Source organism: Pseudophryne corroboree, chromosome 12, assembly GCF_028390025.1.
Source record: "Pseudophryne corroboree isolate aPseCor3 chromosome 12, aPseCor3.hap2, whole genome shotgun sequence".
Lineage (NCBI taxonomy): Eukaryota > Metazoa > Chordata > Amphibia > Anura > Myobatrachidae > Pseudophryne > Pseudophryne corroboree.
The window spans coordinates 17,436,798-17,462,007 of record NC_086455.1 but is presented as its reverse complement, the minus strand read 5'-3'; the positions used below and the strand labels follow the sequence as shown (position 1 = coordinate 17,462,007).

The window sequence follows — 25,210 nt, the reverse complement described above, 5'->3', positions numbered from 1 at the left end:
GGAGGGGACAGAGCAGAGAGCAGTACAGGGTGGAGCAGTGCACAGAGAGGAGGCGGGAGGGGACAGAGTAGAGAGCAGTACAGGGTGGAGCAGTGCACAGAGAGGAGGCGGGAGGGGACAGAGTAGAGAGCAGTACAGGGTGGAGCAGTGCACAGAGAGGAGGCGGGAGGGGACAGAGCAGAGAACAGTACAGGGTGGAGCAGTGCACAGAGAGGAGGCGGGAGGGGACAGAGCAGAGAGCAGTACAGGGTGGAGCAGTGCACAGAGGAGGCGGGAGGGGACAGAGTAGGGAGCAGTACAGGGTGGAGCAGTGTAAAGAGAGGCCGGGAGGGGACAGAGCAGACAGCAGTACAGGGTGGAGCAGTGCACAGAGAGGAGGTGGGAGGGGACAGAGCAGAGAGCAGTACAAGGTGGAGCATCACACAGAGATGAGGCGGGAGGGGACAGAGCAGACAGCAGTACAGGGTGGAGCAGTGCACAGAGAGGAGGCGGGAGGGGACAGAGTAGAGAGCAGGACAGGGTGGAACAGTGCACAGAGAGGAGGCGGGAGGGGACAGAGCAGAGAGCAGTACAGGGTGGAGCAGTGCACAGAGAGGAGGTGGGAGGGGACAGAGTAGAGAGCAGGACAGGGTGGAACAGTGCACAGAGAGGAGGCGGAAGGGGACAGAGTAGAGAGCAGTACAGGGTGGAGCAGTGCACAGAGAGGAAGTGGAAGGGGACAGAGCAGAGAGCAATACAGGGTGGAGCAGTGTAAAGAGAGAGGCCGGGAGGGGACACAGCAGAGAGCAGTACAGGGTGGAGCATCACACAGAGAGGAGGCGGGAGGGGACAGAGTAGAGAGCAGGACAGGGTGGAGCAGTGCACAGAGAGGAGGCGGGAGGGGACAGAGTAGAGAGCAGTACAGGGTGGAGCAGTGCACAGGGAGGAGGCGGGAGGGGACAGAGTAGAGAGCAGTACAGGGTGGAGCAGTGCACAGAGAGGAGGCGGGAGGGGACAGAGCAGAGAGCAGTACAGGGTGGAGCAGTGCACAGAGAGGAGGCGGGAGGGGACAGAGCAGAGAGCAGTACAGGGTGGAGCAGTGCACAGAGAGGAGGCGGGAGGGGACAGAGCAGAGAGCAGTACAGGGTGGAGCAGTGCACAGAGAGGAGGCGGGAGGGGACAGAGCAGAGAGCAGTACAGGGTGGAGCAGTGCACAGAGGAGGCGGGAGGGGACAGAGTAGGGAGCAGTACAGGGTGGAGCAGTGTAAAGAGAGGCCGGGAGGGGACAGAGCAGAGAGCAGTACAGGGTGGAGCATCACACAGAGATGAGGTGGGGTAGGACAGCATAGGGGTCAGGATGAAGCATTGAACAGAGAGGAGGGGAGGGCACCCATTATGTGCACATTCAGGAGACCGGACATAAATAGATAGACTATTCTGTACAGAGAACTAAAGCCAAACTAAATCTTAATCAACATAGAATCTAATGTAGTGTAATGAAAATCTGGGGTAATGAAGCGGGAATAAAATACGTTACAACAAGCTTGAGTTGTAAGAACTCCGTTTTATTCATTTTCTGAATTACGCCAAGAAAGCTTTCTTAATAAAAAAAAAAAAAGAAAGAAGGGATTTGATTTTAATTTTTTTCCAATGCGCAATCGAGTTAATTTAATTTCGCTGGCCTGTGGGTCCTGCAGCCGACCTTCTCAGGAACTGGAGATGCTAATGACCTCAAGAGACACCCAGATAAGTGGCTCTTTACAACATCAAGAAGAATTAGGTTACTTTAAGCCTGGGGCGTCTTGGCAGGGAGAGAGGGGAAATTTACAAACCTAACATTATTTATTTTTGACATGTAATTTTATTTACAGGTACTTGTCATTGCTGAATTACAACCCGTATAATACAACCCATTAAGGCGCATTATACAGACACAAAGCTTTAGACAAATGGCCTGAAGAGTCACACTTTCGACCGATATAGCGTGTTTTGCTATAGTCGCGTCAGCTAATGCTAGCGTCGGCCCTTCCCATTGGTATGCAAGGACTGGTATGCCCACTATGAGCGCCTCCACTATGACCGCCCTCAGGCGCTGTAATACCGCTTGGTGCGTCTTTAGATGCTATTACCGGCCACATTATCATAACTTGCCCAGCCCTATGGTAGGTTCTCCACTGTGAGCGATTACGTGTCCATGTTTGGTGGCTTTTGAGTCCTCTGTCCTCTTCCAGTTTTCCTCTGTCACTGCAAGTCTCTTTCTCCCACGTGTACGGCTGTTCCTTACTAAATGGTGTCATGTACTGGGCATTAATGTATTCTCAGTTTATGGCCCCTGCAGATGACAGTAGCTACTTTTGCATCACTCTACAAGTTGTAAAGCAAAATACTTACCTTGCCTCGTGGTTGCCATACTACTGCCATGTGGGCTGCTTTAGTTACTCCTTTACGAAGATGCAGTAAAGTATATCAGGAGATGAGTGATAGTGAGGACAGGGCTGCGTGTGACAGGGGCAGTGACATGATGTGATGAGGGAAATGGAGACAGCAGGAAGCCACAGACTGAGAGTTATATAGTGAGAGGAGCAGGGTCCCCAGCAGCACAGAGTATATCAGGAGATGAGTGGTGTCAGTGAGGACAGGGCAGCATGTGACAGGGGCAGTGACATGATGTGAGGAGGGGAATGGAGGCAGCAGGCAGCTACAGACCGAGAGTTATATAGTGGGAGGAGCAGGGTCCCCAGCAGCACAGAGTATATCAGGAGATGAGTGATGTGTCAGTGAGGACAGGGCTGCATGTGACAGGGGCAGTGACATGATGTGAGGAGGGAATGGAGGCAGCAGGAAGCCACATACTGAGAGTTATATAGTGGAAGGAGCAGGGTCCCCAGCAGCACAGAGTATATCAGGAGATGAGTGATGTGTCAGTGAGGACATGGCTGCATGTGACAGGGGCAGTGACATGATGTGAGGAGGGGAATGGGGGCAGCAGGAAGCCACAGACTGAGAGTTATATAGTGGGAGGAGCAGGGTCCCCAGCAGCACAGAGTATATCAGTAGATGAGTGATGTGTCAGTGAGGACAGGGCTGCATGTGTCAGGGGCAGTGGCATGATGTGAGGAGGGGAATGGGGGCAGCTGGAAGCCACAGACTGAGAGTTATATAGTGGAAGGAGCAGGGTCCCCAGCAGCACAGAGTATATCAGGAGATGAGTGATGTGTCAGTGAGGACAGGGCTGCATGTGACAGGGGCAGGGACATGATGTGCTGAGGGGAATGGAGGCAGCAGGAAGCCACAGACTGAGAGTTATATAGTGGAAGGAGCAGGGTCCCCAGCAGCACAGAGTATATCAGGAGATGAGTGATGTGTCAGTGAGGACAGGGCAGCATGTGTCAGGGGCAGTGACATGATGTGAGGAGGGGAATGGAGGCAGCAGGAAGCCACAGACTGAGAGTTATATAGTGGGAGGAGCAGGGTCCCCAGCAGCACAGAGTATATCAGGAGGTGAGTGATGTGTCAGTGAGGACAGGGCTGCATGTGTCAGGGGCAGTGGCATGATGTGAGGAGGGGAATGGGGGCAGCTGGAAGCCACAGACTGAGAGTTATATAGTGGGAGGAGCAGGGTCCCCAGCAGCACAGAGTATATCAGGAGATGAGTGATATGTCAGTGAGGACAGGGCTGCATGTGACAGGGGCAGTGGCATGATGTGAGGAGGGGAATGGGGGCAGCAGGAAACCACAGACTGAGAGTTATATAGTGGAAGGAGCAGGGTCCCCAGCAGCACAGAGTATATCAGGAGATGAGTGATGTGTCAGTGAGGACAGGGCTGCATGTGACAGGGGCAGTGACATGATGTGAGGAGGGGAATGGAGGCAGCAGGAAGCCACAGACAGAGTTATATAGTGGAAGGAGCAGGATCCCCAGCAGCACAGAGTATATCAGGAGATGAGTGATGTGTCAGTACAAGGATGCATGTGACAGGGGCAGTGACATGATGTGAGGCGGGGAATGGGGGCAGCAGGAAGCCACAGACTGAGAGTTATATAGTGCAAGGAGCAGAGTCCCCAGCAGCACAGAGTATATCAGGAGACGAGTGGTGTGTCAGTGAGGACAGGGCTGCATGTGACAGGGGCAGTGACATGATGTGAGGAGTGGAATGGAGGCAGCAGGAAGCCACAGACAGAGTTATATAGTGGAAGGAGCAGGATCCCCAGCAGCACAGAGTATATCAGGAGATGAGTGACGTGTCAGTGAGGGCAGGGCTGCAAATGACAGGGGCAGTGACATGATGTGAGGAGGGGAATGGAGGCAGCAGGAAGCCACAGACTGAGTGTTATATAGTGGGAGAAGCAGGGTCCCCAGCAGCACAGATTATATCTGGATATGGGTGATGTGTTTGTAAGGACAGTACTGCATGTGACAGTGCAGTGACATGATGTGAGGAAGAGAATGGAGTGAGCAGGAAGCCACAGAGAGTTATATAATGGAGTTTGGAGCAGAGAAGGGAAAGGGGAGACATGATAGAAACCTCCAAATATATCAAGGGTTTTAACAAAGTCCAGGAAGGAAACATTCTCCAAATGAAGAGAAGCAATAGGACACGAGAACAGGCACTGGAGGGGGGAGGTTCAGGGGAAATTTGAGGAAAAAAATACTTCACAGAAAGGGTAGTGGACAAGTGGAATAGCCTCCCATCAGAGGTGGTAGAGACTAACACAGTGGAGCAATTGAAACATGCATGGGATAGACATAAGGATATATGTACAAAGAAATAAGGAACAAACAAGCTTAGAAAAAACAATAATGTAACAAAAAAAAAAAAGGGGCAGACTAGATGGGCCAAGTGGTTCTTATCTGCCGTCAAATTCTATGTTTCTAAGGACAGAATCGCCTTAAGTCCTATTAGACAAAGAGTGCTTTATAAATATGATTATTATTATTATTATTGTTATTATTATTATTATTATTATTATTATTAATCCCCAGTCCTGTTGCAATCCTGAATATGAGGAAAAATCACACACGTAACTTATCTTTGGCACTTCTCCTGCATGTGATGCCCAGAATTCTGATGTTTTTTAAATCTCCTATTAAAAGTCTCTGAAGAGATTACTTTGAAAGTGTAAATCAGGAATGTAACTGGAATGTATAATGGCGGTAATTCCAAGTTGATCGCAGCAGGATTTTTTTTAGCAGTGGGGCAAAACCATGTGCACTGCAGGGGAGGCAGATATAACATGTGCAGAAAGAGTTAGATTTGGGTGGGTTATTTTGTTTCTGTGCAGGGTAAATACTGGCTGCTTTATTTTTACACTGCAAATTAGATTGCAGATTGAACACACCCCACCCAAATCTAACTCTCTCTGCACATGTTAAATCTGCCTCCCCTGCAGTGCACATGGGCCCTCATTCCGAGTTGTTCGCTCGCAAGGCGATTTTAGCAGTATTGCACACGCTAAGCCGCCGCCTACTGGGAGTGAATCTTAGCTTCTTAAAATTGCGAACGAAAGATTCGCAATATTGCGATTACACATCTCGTAGCAGTTTCAGAGTAGCTTCAGACTTACTCGGCATCTGCGATCAGTTCAGTGCTTATCGTTCCTGGTTTGACGTCACAAATACACCCAGCGTTCGCCCAGACACTCCTCCATTTCTCCAGCCACTCCCGCGTTTTTTCCGGAAACGGTAGCGTTTTTTCCCACACGCCCATAAAACGGCCTGTTTCCGCCCAGTAACACCCATTTCCTGTCAATCACACTACGATCGCCTGAGCGAAGAAAAAGCGGTGAGTAAAAATCCAAACTTCATAGCAAATTTACTTGGCGCAGTCGCAGTGCGGACATTGCGCATGCGCACTAAGCGGAAAAACGCTGCGATGCGAAGAAATTTTCCGAGCGAACGACTCGGAATGACCTCCATGGTTTTGCCCAACTGCTAACAAAAATCCTGCTGCGATCAACTTGGAATTACCCCCCAATGTATTTTAACTTATTGTACATTTATTTTCTAGGCAATTGAATGCATCACCCAAGGACGAGAACTGGAAAGACCTAGGACCTGCCCTACTGAGGTATATAGTATTATGCAAGGCTGTTGGCAAAGAGAGCCCCAGCAGAGGCTGAACATTAAAGAGATACACGGCAAACTTCAAGCCCTTGTCAAGGCCCCACCAGTATACTTAGACATCTTACAGTAGAGTGATGAGGGAGTAAGGATATCTTATAAAAAAAAAAGGACCAAACCGGTCGAGGTAAAAGCTTGAACACCCACTGCAAGCAATCCATCAGCTATATTCCCAAAGCAGCTTTGCTAGTATTTACAGACCATGAACTGTGTCCTCTTACTGATGTCTATGAACTATTTCCTTCTACTAATGTCCATGAAGGATGTCCTTCTGCCACTGCCTATGAAGGATGACCTTCTACCAGTGTCCATGAAGGATGTCTTTCTACCGATGTCCACGAAGGATGACCATTTATCAATGTAAACAAAGGATGTTCTTCTACCAATGTCCATGAAGGATGTCCTCCTACTGATATCCATGAAGGAGGACCTTCTTTCAGTGTCCATGAAGGATGTCATTCTACTGATGTCTATGAACTATGTCCCCCTACTGATGTCCATGAAGGATGTCCTCCTACCGATGTCCATAAAGGATGTTCTCCTACTGATGTAAATGAAGGATGTCCTCCTATTGATGTCCATTGAAGGATGTCCTTCTACTGATGAGTAATCCAAAGACTCTCTTGGACAGAATGTCTCTGTTACCTTTTCTGAATATTCACACCACGGGATTTGAGAATCTTCACAGTTAAGAAAGATCCTAGGAGAGGCAGATGATCATGTCCTAATTTTCCAGTTAGATCTACACCTTTAAGACTGAATGAGGACCTGGCAAGGTCCAGAACCTGTTCCAGAATACACAGCTGGTTGCAAAGACGGAGACAGAACACTGTCACCCGAAAGCAAATGCTGCTAACATAGACTTGTAACCCGATCACACAAATGCAAAGACACATAACGTGCTTACCGGTACAGCCATCGTCATACCACCACCTATCTCATTGATAATGGAATGAGGAGTCTTGGAAAATGAATGGTTTCACTCGAAAAACTGTAGGACTTTTCAATCTAATGACTGTGATATTCATTTGTCTGTCTGAAATACACACTCTAAGGATATAGCCACACCCCTGCATTAATAAGGTGATATATTGCTAAACCATCGTCTGCAAGGCATATACAGTACTTATCTAAAACTTAGAGGACAACAAGCAAAAATTGGAATTTCTAAGCCAATGAGTTGAAGGCTGTCTCCCAAGCCTACAGCGTTTCGCAAAGCATGTTATTGAACAAAAACGCCTGATCGCCTATAAAGCAGTGTGGATCAACCAATGTCTCTGAACTGAGGGTGTTATATGTCGCCTGTGTCTTTTGAAGTTGACTTGTATATTGCTTGTGTCTTATGTGCCGGTACAATGAACCAGTCCACAGATGTATTACTCTGTTAGCTCTCAGCCAAAGATTGCAAGTTCATGAATCCATTGTTTATCAGTATAATATAGAACTACATGTTACACTGGATAATGTATAAAGTATAATGAATGCACAGTATTTACACCTCACAAGTGAAACTCTAGGTACTTTAGCAAAGTGCTGTCTAGCTGTGCTCTTCAAAGAAGGTCTTCAAATGGCCAACTGCATCCTATATAAACTCAATTTATCAAGGGCATTTATATTTAATGAAGGTATGGGATATAGTGAGCAGTAGAACCATGATAATCACCAAGAAATTGTAGTTTCCAGTGGGTGTTTATATTACACATAAGAGGAGATATCACAAATATTCTAAACAGGTCAAGTTGAGAAGTTTCCCAGAACAGCCAATCAGATTCTGGTTATCATTTCTGAAGTACATCCTATAAAATGATAGCCAGAAGCTGGTTAGTTTCTGGGGGCAACACCTTTACTTGTCCTCTTGAGAAGGTTTTTCACTTCTTCCCCATAAAGTCAGAACCGAAGTTCGAGATCTTACACAATGGAGATGTGGCATGCCAATGGATATTGGTCATCAAAAGAAACAAATCAGAATATTCAGCTACCACACTGCTAATTTAAGATTACTGTTCCTGGGAATTCCAGTATGACCCCCACCCCACAATCCTAATTGTAAAGAGGCTTTCCATTTTAATAAACACCAGCACTAAATCTTTTCCCTGGAACCCAAACCATCAGTACTGACAACTAGTTGGAACCTCCCACCTCAGCACTGCATGTACCTCTTCATATCAGGAGAGAGAAGATGCAGTTCTATGGTGTTGTGTTTTAGGTCTCTGGCGCTATGGAGAGAACAGAAGGTGATTGGCGAAGGTCCTGGCTGTATGTTGTTCTTGGACCCTGCTAAATAGAGCAAGTGGAATTTAGTGCTGGGGAAAGCCCCTTTAACCGTGGCTGCTATGGGTCAGGTCGACCCATCTGATTGCCAGTTCTTGTGTACAAAATGCATAATGATGAGAATAGTCTTATTTTTTTGTACTGAAAGCATGAGAAAGTGCATAAGTATAGGAGGTAGCAGGGTAAACAAATGGGCATACTTATTATGCAATGCATTTACATACGGAATACACATCTTTTGTTCATCATTATGGGACATATTGTTTCATGACTGGTCGTATGTATGTCCAATACGTTCCCCCCAATAGTAATCCCTGTTACCTGTGCAGTTGCACCCCTCTGTCCCAGTTCTAAACTGTGCTCGCTAACCAAACAATGCAGACTCTCCATAGAAAAACAATAGAGCGCTATAAGGTTGCCGGTAATGGAGGTGGCTCTCAGCTTCTGGTAACAGCAGAGATTCTCAGGAGGACCTCCCTGTTGGGGAAAGTTTAAATTTCCAAGCGTTTCTCCAAAGGTGGTGAACTTGTTTAATAACTTCATACTGTATATCTCTTTTCTAAACTTTCCTTCAATAAATCACTGCCAAATCATAGAAGCAAACAGAATATTTAAGTACAGAAAGGTCTAAAGGTCAACTGAACATATACATTATATTTATCATTAACCCTTTTAAAGAATGGTTTCACAGCTCTTGATATGTGTTGCATATTTAAAATATATCATCCCTGTTTTCTGTATCCCAAGCATGTCATTCATAAACTGCTTCATATTATGAGAATATACTTTATATATAAATTACATTTGTGTTCAAAACTATACAGAGTGACATTATTATATTTTAATAGATAACGCATTTCAACAGACTAACGAGTTTCAATAGACTAATGCATTTCAACAGGCTAACGCGTTTCATAGACTAATGCATTTCAACATGCTAACGCGTTTCAATAGACTAATGCATTTCAACAGACTAACGCGTTTCAACAGACTAATGCATTTCAACATGCTAACGCGTTTCAATAGGCTAAAGCATTTCAAGAAATCAGGATAGATTCAAGGCTGTTGTATATGTAGAAAACGGGCATGAATTTAGAATAAGAGTATACACATATTCTGTGCCAAAGTAATCCACATTGTAAGAGGTACTTTCAACAGAGACGATCTGGCATCCCCACCGTTCCTCTTGCTGTGTTTATACATGTTCTGTACATGCCCTTATATGAAATTATATTTAATCAGAGTGAACATTAGACCTAGATCCGACATGATCCTCCGAGTAGTTCCATCTTTGTCTTCATTGTTTGTAGAATGATCACAGTATTAATATTATTTAAATTAGACTGTAAGCTTTTTGAGCAGGGATCCTTTGGAAAAAAAAATCTGGTAACGTCTATAGCACTTATCTTTGCATTGATGTATTTGCAGTTTCTCCAGTATTTATCTTATTTTATAAAGCAATTAAAAACCACTGGCGGTCAATCAAAATAAACCATAATAATAGTGTCCAGGATTCCTAACTTTACAGTCAATGATGAACACTCGCCGGACAAGACCAATATGTGCAGGAGTATTAGAATATTCATGATCAAGGTGAATCTGTAGGCAGTCAGACTACTGAAATGTTCCCAAAGCTAGACCAACCCGTAGTCCTTTAGAGAATTACAACATTCAAAGGGGTAGACTACTTGTAACCAATCAGGGCATTCAAACTTTTACAGGTCTAACACTAAACCAACCAATAGCCACTGCAGCTATCATATTCATACAGTAGATAGCCTTCCCTCTAGGCAAGGACATTCAGAACTTCCACAGGTCTAGATCAGATTGCAGCTAATCATAGCATTAGAACATTCCCAGGACTAGCATAATCTGTAGCCAGTATTGTGGCCAATCCCATGCCATTTTTCAATCACGGGTATCGACATGAACAATGGTCGGATTGGCTTTTTTCCTGTGTTTCCGCCCCTCCCCTCCCGCCCCACACACATAATTCACCATACTACAAGGATGAAAGGGTGGGACACATCCTTCGGGCTCGTCGGCGGCAGGTGACGGCTGACTGCACAGCGTGACCTGTGACTTCACGTCACGCTGCATAGGGGGAGCCCGGAGGAGGGAGCTGGGCAGCGTCTGAGCGTCCTGAGGGTGCTCAACACTGCCCAGCTTTAAAAACACAGGGGGCTATCTGATCCCGCAATCCCCGGGATTGAATCCTGTCCGATTTTTGGCCTAAATCCCATGATCCCCCCCGATCCCGGGATTGGCCACCCTAGTTGCCAGGCCTAGACCAGCAGCCATTAAGAACATTGAAAAGTCTAGGGCAAATCATTAGACCAATCACAGGGCTAGACTGACAAGTAGCCAGAGTATTTAAGCATTCAAAGGGTTAGATAAACCTGTGGCCAATGAGAGCATAGTACTAGAATTAGTCATTATTATGATTGGATATTGAGCAATAAGAAGGAGCAGGGGCCACTAAAACTGTTAATTAATGCATATTTATCCCTGCTGCATCATGAAGAGTCACTGGGCTTTGAATACTTTTACATTACCTGTTATCCCAAATGCAGAGGCTTTATACGGGGTAACTGTATATAAGAGCATTCCAGCAATCACAGTTGACATTGACTAATGTAGCAACTAAAGATTTGCTTACACAGTTATAAGTAAGTTCAGAAGGATCTGAGACACTGGCCCTGCCCCTATCTACAGAACCAATTAACCAATCCACTCAGTGCATTTCTGCAAACCAAGCCCCCTATTCAGTATGGATCGCAAAATTGAGAAAACGCAATACGGACGATTATTGAATGGCTGTGCATGTGCAGCACTTATGTGGGTGTGTTTTTCGGGTGGATCTCTGACTTCAGCGATGACCACTTCCAGCCTCTTGCGTATGCCGAATTGTGGACGACCTTGCCTGAGGCAGATGGAAAAACTCTTCGATGTTCCGGTCGACCTAGTGACTGTCCACCTAATACTGGCCGACCTAATGAGCCACACCTGAACCATTTACTTACTCATCACACAGCAGAGAACCAGCGTGGCGCCTAAACTAAAACAACATTCCTATTTATTGAACTCATTAAGTGTAGATACTATTCATACCCATGCTGCAATTGTGGCATCCAGTGAAGTTCTTCTAGACCTGGTTGTCCCCATACAGTATCCCATTGGGCATGGCCGAAAAGTGATTTCCGATCCCTGTTAACATCTGACCATGATTGTTAAAGACCACATCTGAGTGTGTGCAGCCACCACCCGGCCACACAACTTGTTTATTTGGCTATATGTACGCAGTAGCGGCTCTTGCCACGGGCAAGCAGGCTTTTTGCCCGGGGCGCCGCTACCCCGAGGGCGCCGCCGTGGCAAGAGCCGCTACTCCTGACCCCCTCTCCCTGGCTGCAGCAGGCGCCGTGGGCTGTGTGGGCCTCCACTGCAGCCGGCTTTGCTGACTGATGCTAGAGGTCATAATTGACCCCTAGTGTCAGTGCGGCGCTGCCATAGCAGAGGCTTCATGACGTCTCTCCCATAGAGAGGAGCCGGCCAGAGACAGCAGCGGCAGCAGTCCGGAAGCAGTGGTAAGTATTGTTTTTTTTGTTTGTTTTTCTTGTTTGCAAGCGGCGCTACTACAGGGGGCATAACTACAGGGGGCACTACTACAGAGGACACTGCTACTAGGGGACAGCTACTGGGGGCACTACTACAGGGGACACTGCTACTGGGGGCACAGCTACAGGGGGCACTACTACAGAGGACACTGCTACTAGGGGACAGCTACTGGGGGCACTACTACAGGGGACACTGCTACTGGGGGCACAGCTACAGGTGGAAATCTACTGGGGCAAATCAACTGGGGGCACAGCTACTGGGGGCACTACTACAGGGGGCACAGCTACTCGGGGCAAATGTACTGGGGGCACAGCTACTGGGGGGCACAAGTACAGGGGGGATAACTGTGGCCATGCCCCTTCCCTATGAAGAAGCCACGCCCCTATTTTTGGCCGCACGCCTTAGGCGTGTACCAACTCTATGTTACCGTGGGGAGGGGGGACGCCATAGGAAACGTTCGCCCTGGGCGCCACAAGGTCTAGAACCGGCCCTGTATGTACGCATGCAGTTTACATTTTTATGCAGTCAGCGTGCTCGCAACCCGGCGTAAGATGGGTCCAAAATACCAGCGGCTACATATTGCTTAATGAGCGATTTAAGCCACTACCCATAGATGTACGTGTTTGGGCTACACAAGTACTTGCTACCAGTGGCGCCGAGAGGGGGTGGGGGAAGGGTACTATTTACCCGGACTGGCACCAGGTCCCCTCTTTTTCTAAGTGTGCCTGGCCACGCCTCCTGTGATCAGGCCACACCCCATGAAAAGTACCTGGGCCCATCCAGGCTCTCTTCTGCCCTGCTTGCTACTGTCACAGATCTGGGTCACCCTGTCTATGGGCACATTAAATGTAATATGTATTTGTGTATTTAGTCTGAGGGCTTCGCTGACCATCAGCTATCAACTTCCTTTAGTAATCTTGGATGATCTATCGAGCTACGAGCGCCGACGGCTTTTAGAATAGCGGCTACGAGAAGACGCTGAAAGGAACCATCGTTGGGCATTGCCTTGAGCAGGATCAGAAGGGCCTTATACTACTAATTGATGACGTTATGCCTTCAGTGTAGAGCATCTCTGCTGTGGGTGAGAGGCAGGCTCTTGGCGGTGCAAGGTGCCCTCTGCCGCTGTGATATCCTGTCAGGCTGGCAGAGATAGACAGCCCATCTCCTGGCAGTGCATTAGTGGAATGAGTCTGTTGTTTCTACCTGTCAGACACAGTGACCCCGGGGGACAGTTTTCTCCTATCCAGCAGTGAGGGGAGCAGATGGGCTTGGCAGGATTTCTCCACACACGCACACTTTCGCCTGTCACTAAGGTTTAGTGGAGACGGGAAGATAAATATTACCAGGAGAAGACACACTGACAGGGCGTCATTATACTGTACAGATTGCTCAGCCCTCTATCCTCGGGACAGTGTGGCTAGGGTCCGGTCACATTTTACTGTCCAATTCTTATATATTAATGATAGGCGTACCATAATATCCATTTTATCCGGGACACCTATGATTTACACAGGTTCTGCGGCTGGCTAAATTCAAGCCTGCATTTCACCTGGTTTAATCAGCCACGGAACCTGTGTAAGTCATAGGTGTCCCGGATTACAGGGATATTATGGCAGCCCTATTTATCGAGCAACTAAACATTCTATTGAACATTATTATATGTTGAATAACCTGTAAAATTTGCCTGAAATTATGAATTTATACTTTACTTATATCTGAGCTTTCAGTCCTGTGCCTTTGCTGAGAGGTGTCATCTGTAAAATGCTGTTTGGACAGGAGGCATTTCTTTATCTTCTATTCCATAGGTTTTCAACCTTGGGCCTCAGGGCCCCAAATAGTTCATGTTACCAGGTCTCCTCAAAGAATTACAGGTGAAATAATCAGATCCACCTGTTGCTCTTTTAAAATGTGTCAGCTAGTAATGAGTACACCTGTGTCCCTGCTGTGTGACCTGGGAAATGTGTCAGTGAGTAATGAGTACACCTGTGCACCTGCTGTGTGACCTGGGAAATGTGTCAGTGAGTAATGAGTGCACCTGTGCACCTGCTGGGTGACATGGGAAATGTGTCACCGAGTAATGAATACACCTGTGCACCTGCTGTGTGACCTGGGAAATGTGTCACCGAGTAATGAATACACCTGTGTGTGCACCTGCTGTGTGACCTGGGAAATGTGTCAGTGAGTAATGAGTACACCTGTGCACCTGCTGAGTGACCTGGGAAATGTGTCAGTGAGTAATGAGTACACCTGTGCAGCTGCTGGGTGACCTGGGAAATGTGTCACCGAGTAATGAATACACCTGTGCACCTGCTGTGTGACCTGGGAAATGTGTCAGTGAGTAATGAGTACACCTGTGTACCTGCTGGGTGACCTGGGAAATGTGTCAGTGAGTAATGAGTACACCTGTGCTCCTGCTGGGTGACCTGGGAAATGTGTCACGGAGTAATGAATACACCTGTGCACCTGCTGTGTGACCTGGGAAATGTGTCAGTGAGTAATGAGTACACCTGTGCACCTGCTGGGTGACCTGGGAAATGTGTCAGTGAGTAATGAGTACACCTGTGCTCCTGCTGGGTGACCTGGGAAATGTGTCACCGAGTAATGAATACACCTGTGCACCTGCTGTGTGACCTGGGAAATGTGTCAGTGAGTAATGAATACACCTGTGCACCTGCTGGGTGACCTGGGAAATGTGTCAGTGAGTAATGAGTACACCTGTGCACCTGCTGGGTGACCTGGGAAATGTGTCAGTGAGTAATGAGTACACCCGTGCAGCTGCTGGGTGACCTGGGAAATGTGTCAGTGAGTAATGAGTACACCTGTGCACCTGCTGTGTGACCTGGGAAATGTGTCAGTGAGTAATGAGTACACCTGTGCTCCTGCTGGGTGACCTGGGAAATGTGTCACGGAGTAATGAATACACCTGTGCACCTGCTGTGTGACCTGGGAAATGTGTCACCGAGTAATGAATACACCTGTGCACCTGCTGTGTGACCTGGGAAATGTGTCAGTGAGTAATGAGTAAACCTGTGCACCTGCTGTGTGACCTGGGAAATGTGTCAGTGAGTAATGAGTACACCTGTGCAGCTGCTGGGTGACCTGGGAAATGTGTCACCGAGTAATGAATACACCTGTGCACCTGCTGTGTGACCTGGGAAATGTGTCAGTGAGTAATGAGTACACTTGTGCATCTGCTGGGTGACCTGGGAAATGTGTCAGTGAGTAATGAGTACACCTGTGCTCCTGCTGGGTGACCTGGGAAATGTGTCAGTGAGTAATGAGTAAACCTGTGCACCTGCTGTGTGACCTGGGAAATGTGTCAGTGAGTAATGAGTACACCTGTGCAGCTGCTGGGTGACCTGGGAAATGTGTCACCGAGTAATGAATACACCTGTGCACCTGCTGTGTGACCTGGGAAATGTCTCAGTGAGTAATGAGTACACCTGTGCACCTGCTGGGTGACCTGGGAAATGTGTCAGTGAGTAATGAGTACACCTGTGCAGCTGCTGGGTGACCTGGGAAATGTGTCAGTGAGTAATTAATACATCTGTGCACCTGCTGTGTGACCTGGGAAATGTGTCAGCGAGTAATGAGTACACCTGTGCACCTGCTGTGTGACCTGGGAAATGTGTCAGTGAGTAATGAGTACACCTGTGCAGCTGCTGGGTGACCTGGGAAATGTGTCAGTGAGTAATGAGTACACCTGTGTACCTGCTGGGTGACCTGGGAAATGTGTCAGTGAGTAATGAGTACACCTGTGCTCCTGCTGGGTGACCTGGGAAATGTGTCACGGAGTAATGAATACACCTGTGCACCTGCTGTGTGACCTGGGAAATGTGTCAGTGAGTAATGAGTACACCTGTGCACCTGCTGGGTGACCTGGGAAATGTGTCAGTGAGTAATGAGTACACCTGTGCTCCTGCTGGGTGACCTGGGAAATGTGTCACCGAGTAATGAATACACCTGTGCACCTGCTGTGGGACCTGGGAAATGTGTCAGTGAGTAATGAGTACACCTGTGCACCTGCTGGGTGACCTGGGAAATGTGTCAGTGAGTAATGAGTACACCCGTGCAGCTGCTGGGTGACCTGGGAAATGTGTCAGTGAGTAATGAGTACACCTGCTGTGTGACCTGGGAAATGTGTCAGTGAGTAATGAGTACACCTGTGCTCCTGCTGGGTGACCTGGGAAATGTGTCACGGAGTAATGAATACACCTGTGCACCTGCTGTGTGACCTGGGAAATGTGTCACCGAGTAATGAATACACCTGTGCACCTGCTGTGTGACCTGGGAAATGTGTCAGTGAGTAATGAGTAAACCTGTGCACCTGCTGTGTGACCTGGGAAATGGGTCAGTGAGTAATGAGTACACCTGTGCAGCTGCTGGGTGACCTGGGAAATGTGTCACCGAGTAATGAATACACCTGTGCACCTGCTGTGTGACCTGGGAAATGTGTCAGTGAGTAATGAGTACATCTGTGCACCTGCTGGGTGACCTGGGAAATGTGTCAGTGAGTAATGAGTACACCTGTGCAGCTGCTGGGTGGCCTGGGAAATGTGTCAGTGAGTAATTAATACATCTGTGCACCTGCTGTGTGACCTGGGAAATGTGTCAGCGAGTAATGAGTACACCTGTGCACCTGCTGGGTGACCTGGGAAATGTGTCAGTGAGTAATGAGTACACCTGTGCAGCTGCTGGGTGACCTGGGAAATGTGTCAGTGAGTAATTAATACATCTGTGCACCTGCTGTGTGACCTGGGAAATGTGTCAGCGAGTAATGAGTACACCTGTGCACCTGTTGGGTGACCTGGGAAATGTGTCAGTGAGTAATGAGTACACCTGTGCACCTGCTGGGTGACCTGGGAAATGTGTCAGTGAGTAAGGAGTACACCTGTGCACCTGCTGGGTGACCTGGGAAATGTGTCAGTGAGTAATGAGTACACCTGTGCACCTGCTGGGTGACCTGGGAGGCAGTGTAAATTTGCCTGTGTAAGTGTGCGATCCTATGTGTACGCAGTGCAGTGTGTGCAGCCCAGGACTAACTCCTCCAGTGTGATCACATCAGGCTGATCGGGGCCGGAGCTGACGTCAGACACCCTCCCTGAAAACGCTTGGGAACGCCTGATACGCCCAATAAATGGTCAGTTAGCACCAACAAACGGCCTCTTCCTGTCAATCACCTTGACTGCAAATAACATTTTCGCACCATCCCGTCGCTGACCAGTGCTGCCCTTTGTTGTTGTCCAATGCGCGTGCGCATTACGGTGCATACACATGCGCAGTGACTACCTGATCGCCCGCTGTGCGAAAGCACACAGCAGTGATCAGGTCTGAATCAGGCCCCCAGTCCTCAAGGTACATTTTAAAACAGTCCAGGTCTGAAGGAAATCCATGTTTAACACAGGTGACTTAATCCGTACAGTACCTCAGTTATTTTGATTTGTACTGTCTGTGCTAGTTAAGCATGGATATGCTTAAAACCTGGGCTGCTAGTTTGTCTTGAAGACCGATGAAATGCATACACATATGCCATCAGTGCCACATTGGCTCTTTCTATGCCATCAGATCCCTCCTCCTCCGCAGGACACCAGCATTTGTCACACATGTCTCCATGCTCACCAGCTACTGACAGTAGTGCCCCTTATTCACATTACGCCACACAGTATAAGCAGAAATTTACATCACGCCACACAGTATGAGCCAAATTCACATTACACAACACTGTATGAGCCAAATTCACATTACACAACACTGTATGAGCAGAAATTCACATTACGCCACACAGTATGGCCCCAGCAGTGCTAGATACATGTTATCCCCCACCCCAGAGGTGCCAGATACAGATAACCCCCCTTCTCCCCCGAGCTGCCAGATACAGGTAATCCCCCCCAGAGGTGCCAGATACAGATAATCCCCCCCACCCAGAGGTGTCGGATACAGACAATCCCCCCAGTAGTGCTCACCGCCGCTGCTGTTGCTGGCTTGCTGCTGCTTCTTGTGCTGTGTGAGGGGAGGAGAGCGCAGTGCAGCGAGCGCCTCCCCTAAATCCCACTCCTCACTGACAGAAGCCCTCCTGCGGCGGTGGCCATTTGAAACATGGCGCCAGCCACCAGCCTATCAAAGCTAGCGGTCCAGCAGCCAATCAAGAGCCACTGCGGGTGGTGCACAAACTCTGATTGGCTGGCGGCCGACACCAAATTCAGAATGGACAGGTGCGGGCTTGGGCGCAGGGAGAATCGATCGGCACCGTGAGGTGGGGGCTGGACATTATTAGGCGAACTCAGGGAGGACAGAAACCTCCCATGCGCACGCCTATGTAATGCCCCCAGAAGTGCCATTTTTTTTTACAAATGATGCCCCCCTCCCACACACACATACACATACATACACACACATACTGTAGATACACATACACATAGATAGATAGAAACACACACACACACACACACACACACACACACACACACACACACACACACATACTGTAGATACACATAGATAGAAACACACACACATACACATACATACATACACACACACACACACACATACACACACATGCTGTAGATACACATACACATAGATAGAAACACACACAAATATATACACACACATATTGTATATACACACACACAAACTTTCTCACTGTCTTTCAACATACCATTTGGCTGGCTGAAATCTGGATCTGCACCAGTTTCTTTCCTCCTCTTACAGCATGTTCCCATGCAGCTCCGCCCCTCGGTGCCATGTAGCCCCGCCCCTTTCCGGCTAGGACATGTATGGGCACTGCAGGGGGCTAGAGAGAAGCTTCAAGCTGGCAGAGCGCCTCTCCCAGCCTGGCGCCTACCTGCTTTGCATCCCTTTGCTGAGCGGGTAGCGCCGGACACATTATATTCCAACCTATTACCACTTTATAAGCAGATGTATTAAGCCTGGAGAAGTGATAAAGCAGTGATAAGTGGAAGGTGATAACGCACCAGCCAATCATTACAGTTTAAAAAAATGACAGTTAGGAGCTGATTGGCTGGTGTGTTATCACCTTCCACTTATCACTTCTTTATCACTTCTCCAGGCTTAATACATCTGCCCCATTATTCTCTAATCTTGCTCAGTGTAGCCTGGTCTATGAGTGAAATAAAAGAGGGAATATAGGGATTCGCTTTATTACATGTCACTTTTTGTGTGGGCCTGATCTGAGTAAGACGCAATGTGCCAGCATATGCCGACACCCACAGCTACTTCGTGGTGAGCCGAGTACCCATCCGTCTTCATGCGTATGTATCACTCTTCCCACAGTCGTAAAAGTCATCATTAAGGCATTGGCGTATATATAATTGGTGCAGTATTTGTGAGTCCACACTTCCATACCTCCCAACATGACCCTCTCCAGGAAGGACACAATGCTCTGCTCCTGGACTTTTCTCCTCATTTATGATTGCCGGCACCTGTTTTAAACAGGTTCATGGATAAGAAAGGTGTTTCACCACAGGTGATGGTAATTATAAATTAAGAGGGAAGTCCAGGAGCAGAGCATTCTGTCCCTCCTGGAGAGGGTCATGTTGGGAGGTATGCACTTCGTCCATGTTTCATTTCTTACCTGTCCGGAGTCCTGAGTCAGGGCTGCAGCTGTGGCTAAAAATAGTCAGGAAAATGGCCGCCATGCATGCCCAGCAGTGATCAGTCGCCAGAACATGGCAGGTGTCATGTTTCTGGGGTCTCTGGACATGAGTCTACTGCACCATAGAGAGGCCCATACGGAGTCTGCACACGGGCCCCCTCCTCTGTTAATCCGCCCCTGGCTTAAGGGGTGCAAATACTAATGATGATGGACATATTTCTTGCCGGGAAAACAGTCCTTCTGCAAAGGGCATCCCTTCTATGTGTTCAGGTCTCAGATGAGCAGGGAAGTCTGGCTACTCACCCATGAGGCAGAACTGTTCTGTTCACAGAAACCGCCCAGAGGCCGCTCATGTAAAACCCCACTGGTACTAGGTATGCAAAAACTGCAGTCACTGTGTATAGTGCATCACACTTACTCTGCCCCAGCTTGTCATGGGTTGAGGCACAAATACCAGAGGGTCCCCTGAATAATCAGGTGTTTAATTACAGGTGCATTGTGGGTGTGGACTACAGGTGTCGGTGCAGTGCATAAAGAATTGGGCGCCAGGCCATCTCATAAACAGAATAAAGTTTATTTTAACATCAAAGCAGGGATATAGCAGGAATAACTTCTTAACGCACCTCCTCCAGTACAAAGCATAACGGTTACATTAGATCACATATCAGGGCACCTCCTCCAGCGCATCACTTAGTCGCAGCAGCATAAACATGGCGAACAGCATTACGTACCAGGGCATTCTGTGACCAGTAGTGCTACACATACCAGGTTACCGTCTCTCTCTGTCCTAGCGAGGACTCTTGTCCATGAGGGGCTTCTAATCATGCCGCGCGGCTTCCGGCCACTCCCCAGATACCTCTTCCCATGAGACTCACACCTGTTGCATATTCTTCTCACTGCATCACCCTCTCACTGGAGAGACGCCCATTTGTTGAGAGTGAACAGGCCAGACATGGAAGGAAGCATTCACCCTGGATCCACCCTCGTATCATCGTAAAGATGTGGAAGAATAGGACAGTGCATGAGAAGTCTATAATTACCTCTTGTGGCGCATGCGTAATCTGATGACCATGTTATTTGGCCTTAATGATGCATTTCACTAGCAATAGCATCCACTGCCGCCAAGCGGGAGGGAAACGGGCAATAAATTACCCAGGCCCGAGTCTGCACCTCCCACCTCCCTTACCTGTCAGCAGCAGCTAATTCTATGTCATCACCAGGCGTGAGTAGCCTGACCCATCGTATCATGCCACCACCTTCAGAGATTTGCAAAGTTAAACATGAGTTTTTATTATCAGCGTGAGACGATTGCGTTCTCTGGGGGTAATTCAGACTTGATCGTAGATGTGCTAAATTTAGCACAACTACGATCACTTTCACAGACACGTGGGGGGACGCTCAGCACAGGGCTAGTACGCTCCGCATGTCTGGCTCTGCCCCCCCCCCCCCCCCGCACAGGGGGTGCGGTATGGGAGGCAGATAGTAACTAGGTCTAGGTCGACCACTATTGGTCAACAGTAACTAGGTTGACAGGGTCTATAGGTCGACATGGTCTAGGTCGACAGGTCAAATGGTCGACATGAGTTTTTTATGGGGGGGTTTGTGTTGTTTTCTTCGTAGAGTGACCGGGAACCCCAATTAGTGCACCGTGTCCCTTCGCATGGCTTGTGAACTTCGGGCAAGGTGCCTCGCTGCGCTCGGAACAGGTTACCATTCCCAATTGTAGTCCACGTGGATCGTAAAGTATGAAAAAGTTCAAAAAAAGAAAACAAAATCGTGAAAACCCCATGTCGACCTTTTGACCTGTCGACCTAGAACATGTCGACCTAGAGACCCTGTCGACCTCCTTACTGTCGACCAATAGTGGTCGACCTAGATCTGTCGACCTAGAGACCGGATCCCCCGCACAGGTACAAAAACATCGCACGGCGGCGATGCTTTTGTACCTGAAGAGTAGCTCCCTACCAGCACAGCTCCCGCGCGCTGGCAGGGAGCTACCCCTCGCTCTCCGGGTCGCAGCGGCTGCGTGTGACGTCATGCAGCCACCGCGGACCACCCCCCGCCCAGTTCTGCCACACCTGTGCTGCCCGGACCGCGCCCCCAAAGCGCCCGATGCCGCTAGCCAGCACCCTCCCGCCCAGCGAACGCCTCTGCCTGTCAATCAGGGCCTAACATGCGTGGCGGACTAGTCCTGTGCCTGGCGTCCCCCCACATGCCCATATGTCAGAGGTACTGATCGTAGATGTGTTAAATTTAGCACAGCTACGATCAGATCTGAATTACTCCCTTTATCAAGTACTTTCTGTTGTTTAATGGGGATACATTTAAATTATGATTAATTAATGAATAAATGTTACCAGAAAAAGGAGGTGGTTGTAATTACAGCCCCTGTATTGGGTTAAGGCCCTGCAGGGTCGGACTGGCCCAGAGAAGTAAAGGGGAAACCACCGGTGGGCCCCACTGCCTGAGGGCCCACTCCTTCCTCTAGGGATCAGGTTCCAGACTGTGCACTTGTATTATACATGGTAGATATGTTGCATTACGCTGCACAAGACTATTGTGCATTTCAAGCCTCTATGGAGGCTGGCCACACCCCCTTTGTAGGCTGGTCACACCCCTAAGTATGGGCCCCTATCACTGCATTCCCCCGGTGGGCCCTTCATACCCCAGTCCGACACTGAGGCCCTGCCCCGGTGAGAATACCTGTTTTTGCTGGAGATAGAGCTTTTCATCCTTTAATAAAAGGAGCCGTTAAGCCCTTAGTAAAGCACCGGGGATGGCCCGCCTGGACATATGAATTATTAGTAAGTCACAGGAGTGCTGACCCCCAGCAGTAGTACAAAGATGGAAATTCTTATGCGGACCTTTACGTAGGTCTCTCAGACGTGCTCGCTAAGAGAAAACAGTTTCCAATGAAAGAAATAAAACTGCTTAAGTCCATATATCAGGGCACTCCCCGCACAGCCACATATGTGCTAACAGTAATGTGGAAAAACTGATCACTCTTGTGCCGCTGAGAGCATATAGATCTATTTACTATAAACTGCAGAGCCATCAATAACACGGGTGCTGTGTTACTGGGAAGTACTAGGGAATACAATCCTATAGTCTGGTCAGCCAGAACTCATATACTTCATTACAGTCTGATCACATGTGAAATATATTCATTTGAAAATCACCTGGAGAGAATTTGACGGATTTAATAGTTTAAAAATAAATTTATTGATGTTTTAGGGAAGAAAAAAAAAATCATCCATCAAGCGAAAACCTCTTTAATACTGCACATTCACGGCGGCCATTTTGGTGGCGATTTTTGAAGCACGCTGCAGCTCTGAAGTGAGACTCTGGAAAGGTAAGTAATAAAAACACGGGTGCAATGTGTGCGGTGTGGGCTTCTCGTGGACCTAGGGGCCCATGTGCACAGCACCCATTGCACCCATTATAGAAACGCCAATGGTCCCTGATTCACATATGGCTACATTACCCCCCTCTGCGGTGGCCCTTTGTGGCGTGCCCGTGAGAGAGTTCCCGGTGATGCCCTCAAGCCTGGAGCCCCAGCGAGTACCTCAGGAAGAGGAAGAGTGCTCCTCAGCACACGACCTGGAGACCTAGCTCCTGGAAAGGCCGGCAGTGAAGGCAGCGTGGAAACCCCTGCCCCGGTGAGTACCAGCGGCGGCCCCCAGCCCAGCGATGCCCATCCTACAACTCCAGTAGTCACAGTGCGGCAGTGGTCCCTGGGAGCTGTGGTGGAAAGCTGGCCCCCTGCGGCATCACCAGGAGGCAAAAGAGAGCAGAAAAGGCCCCCCGTGGCATGGGACAATGACCATTGGGTGCCCCGCACCCAAACTCCCAGCAGTGGAGCAGCCACAACCCAGACTGGCATGCTGGTCCACCCAGGATGGACTGGGCACGCCCCCGCAGCTGCGGCCGGAACAGCGGACAGGGTGCCCGAGGGGCTACCCAGCAGACTGAAGGGCAGAATGGAGCACACAAGAGGCGTGGGACCAGCAAGAGGGGCTGCCATTCTGGGGCCCTAGTCAGGTGGAGACGCAGAGGCCACCGATCTGCTCTTCCAGCAATCCTACTATCAAGCACTCGATCCCTCGTGAACAAGAGGGATGAGCTATCCCTGCTCATGAGCAATGCAAGGTCGGGCACTGCTGGCTCATCCATCATATGCTTCACTGGACATGGCTGGACTACCGCAATAAGGACCTCACCGGAAAAACCAGAGGCGGTGGCATTTGCTTCTACATAAACAAAGGGTGATGCTCCAACGTTACGATCCTAAGTAAATCAAGCAGCCCGCAATTGGAGACGTTTATCATTAACTGCAACCGTTCTACTCCCCCTGGGAATTTTCAGTACAGTACTGGTGGGGGTGTATATCCCCCACCAAGCAAGCGCAAGTGATGCCCTGCAACAGCTGGCCACCGGGATAACAGACACAGAACTCAAATATCTAGACTCACTGCTTATAGTACTGGGGGACTTCAACAATGCCAGCCTGAGCCAGGGGCTACAAGCACAAGCAGCATGTCAAGTGCCATACCAGGAAGGGGCGAACCCAGGACCACTGCTACACCTCCATCAAGACAGCTTACCGGTCCATCACCCACGCAGCCCTAGGCCTCTCTGACCACTGCATAGTCCATCTGCTCCCCACATAGATCCAGAAGCTGAGGTCGGAAAAGCCCGTGGTCAGGTCCATCAAACGCTGGACAAGCAAAGCTGAAGCTTCAGGACTGTTTTGACTGCACAGATTGGAGGGTTTTAGAAACGTCTGCTACCGACCTGGACAACCTGGCTGATGTAGTGACATCCTACATCAGCTTCTGCGAGGACACGTGTGTGCCAACAAAAACAGTCTGCATCTTCAATAACAAAAAGCCTTTGTTCAACTCCCAGCTCAGGAAGCTTCGTCGGGCCAAGGAGGAGGCATACAGAGCAGGGACAGGGCCCTGTACAAACAGGCCAGGAACTGCCTGACACGCGAAATCAGGCTGGCTAAAAACATTTTCTCCAACAAGCTGACTAACAACCTTTTTGGCCAATGACCCCGCATCAGTTTGGAGCGGTATGCAAGCCATAACCAGCTACAAGAAAAAACAAAAGCCCATTGTCATGCACCAGGAACTGGCGAACGAGCTGAACAACTTTTACTGCAGATGTGAGAAGGAGGCCCCCTGTCCCAGACCTACCCCTGTCCCGGGCAAAGCTGACCACCCACTCCCCTATCTTGGTCTCCACTCCCAGGAACTGCGGGTAGATCAGAAAGAGGTAGAAGGAATGTTCAGAAGGGTCAAACCTAGGAAAGCCACAGGCCCGGACGAAGTATCGCCATCTGCCCTAAAGAACTATGCTATTCAGGTCGCCCCCATCTTCTCCAGGATCTTCAACACCTCACTGGAGACTTGCAAGGTTCCCTCTTGCTTTAAATGTTCAACAATCATCCCGGTTCCAAAGAGTGCAGCTGTTAAGGCGACTTCATTATTACCTCAGTCAGTTTGATTATATCATCTGTGCACAAGCAGGGATATCCTTAAAACCTAGACTGTTAGGGTGCCTTAAGGACTGAGTTTGGGAAACCCTGCATAATACGGTAT

General features: G+C 48.7%; 1 protein-coding gene across 3 annotated transcripts in view; it reads left to right on the top strand.

The window, feature by feature from the left end:
• NTRK1 (neurotrophic receptor tyrosine kinase 1) overlaps positions 1–9,834 on the top strand; it is a 138,501-nt gene extending 128,667 nt beyond the window's left edge. For all 3 annotated transcript variants that reach the window (XM_063947118.1, XM_063947117.1, XM_063947119.1), the window contains exon 17: positions 5,988–9,834. In XM_063947118.1, the coding sequence (XP_063803188.1) occupies positions 5,988–6,173 (186 nt within the window). In that variant the 3' untranslated portion in view covers positions 6,174–9,834. The remainder of the gene's footprint in view (positions 1–5,987) is intronic.
• The last annotated feature ends 15,376 nt before the right edge of the window (positions 9,835–25,210 follow it).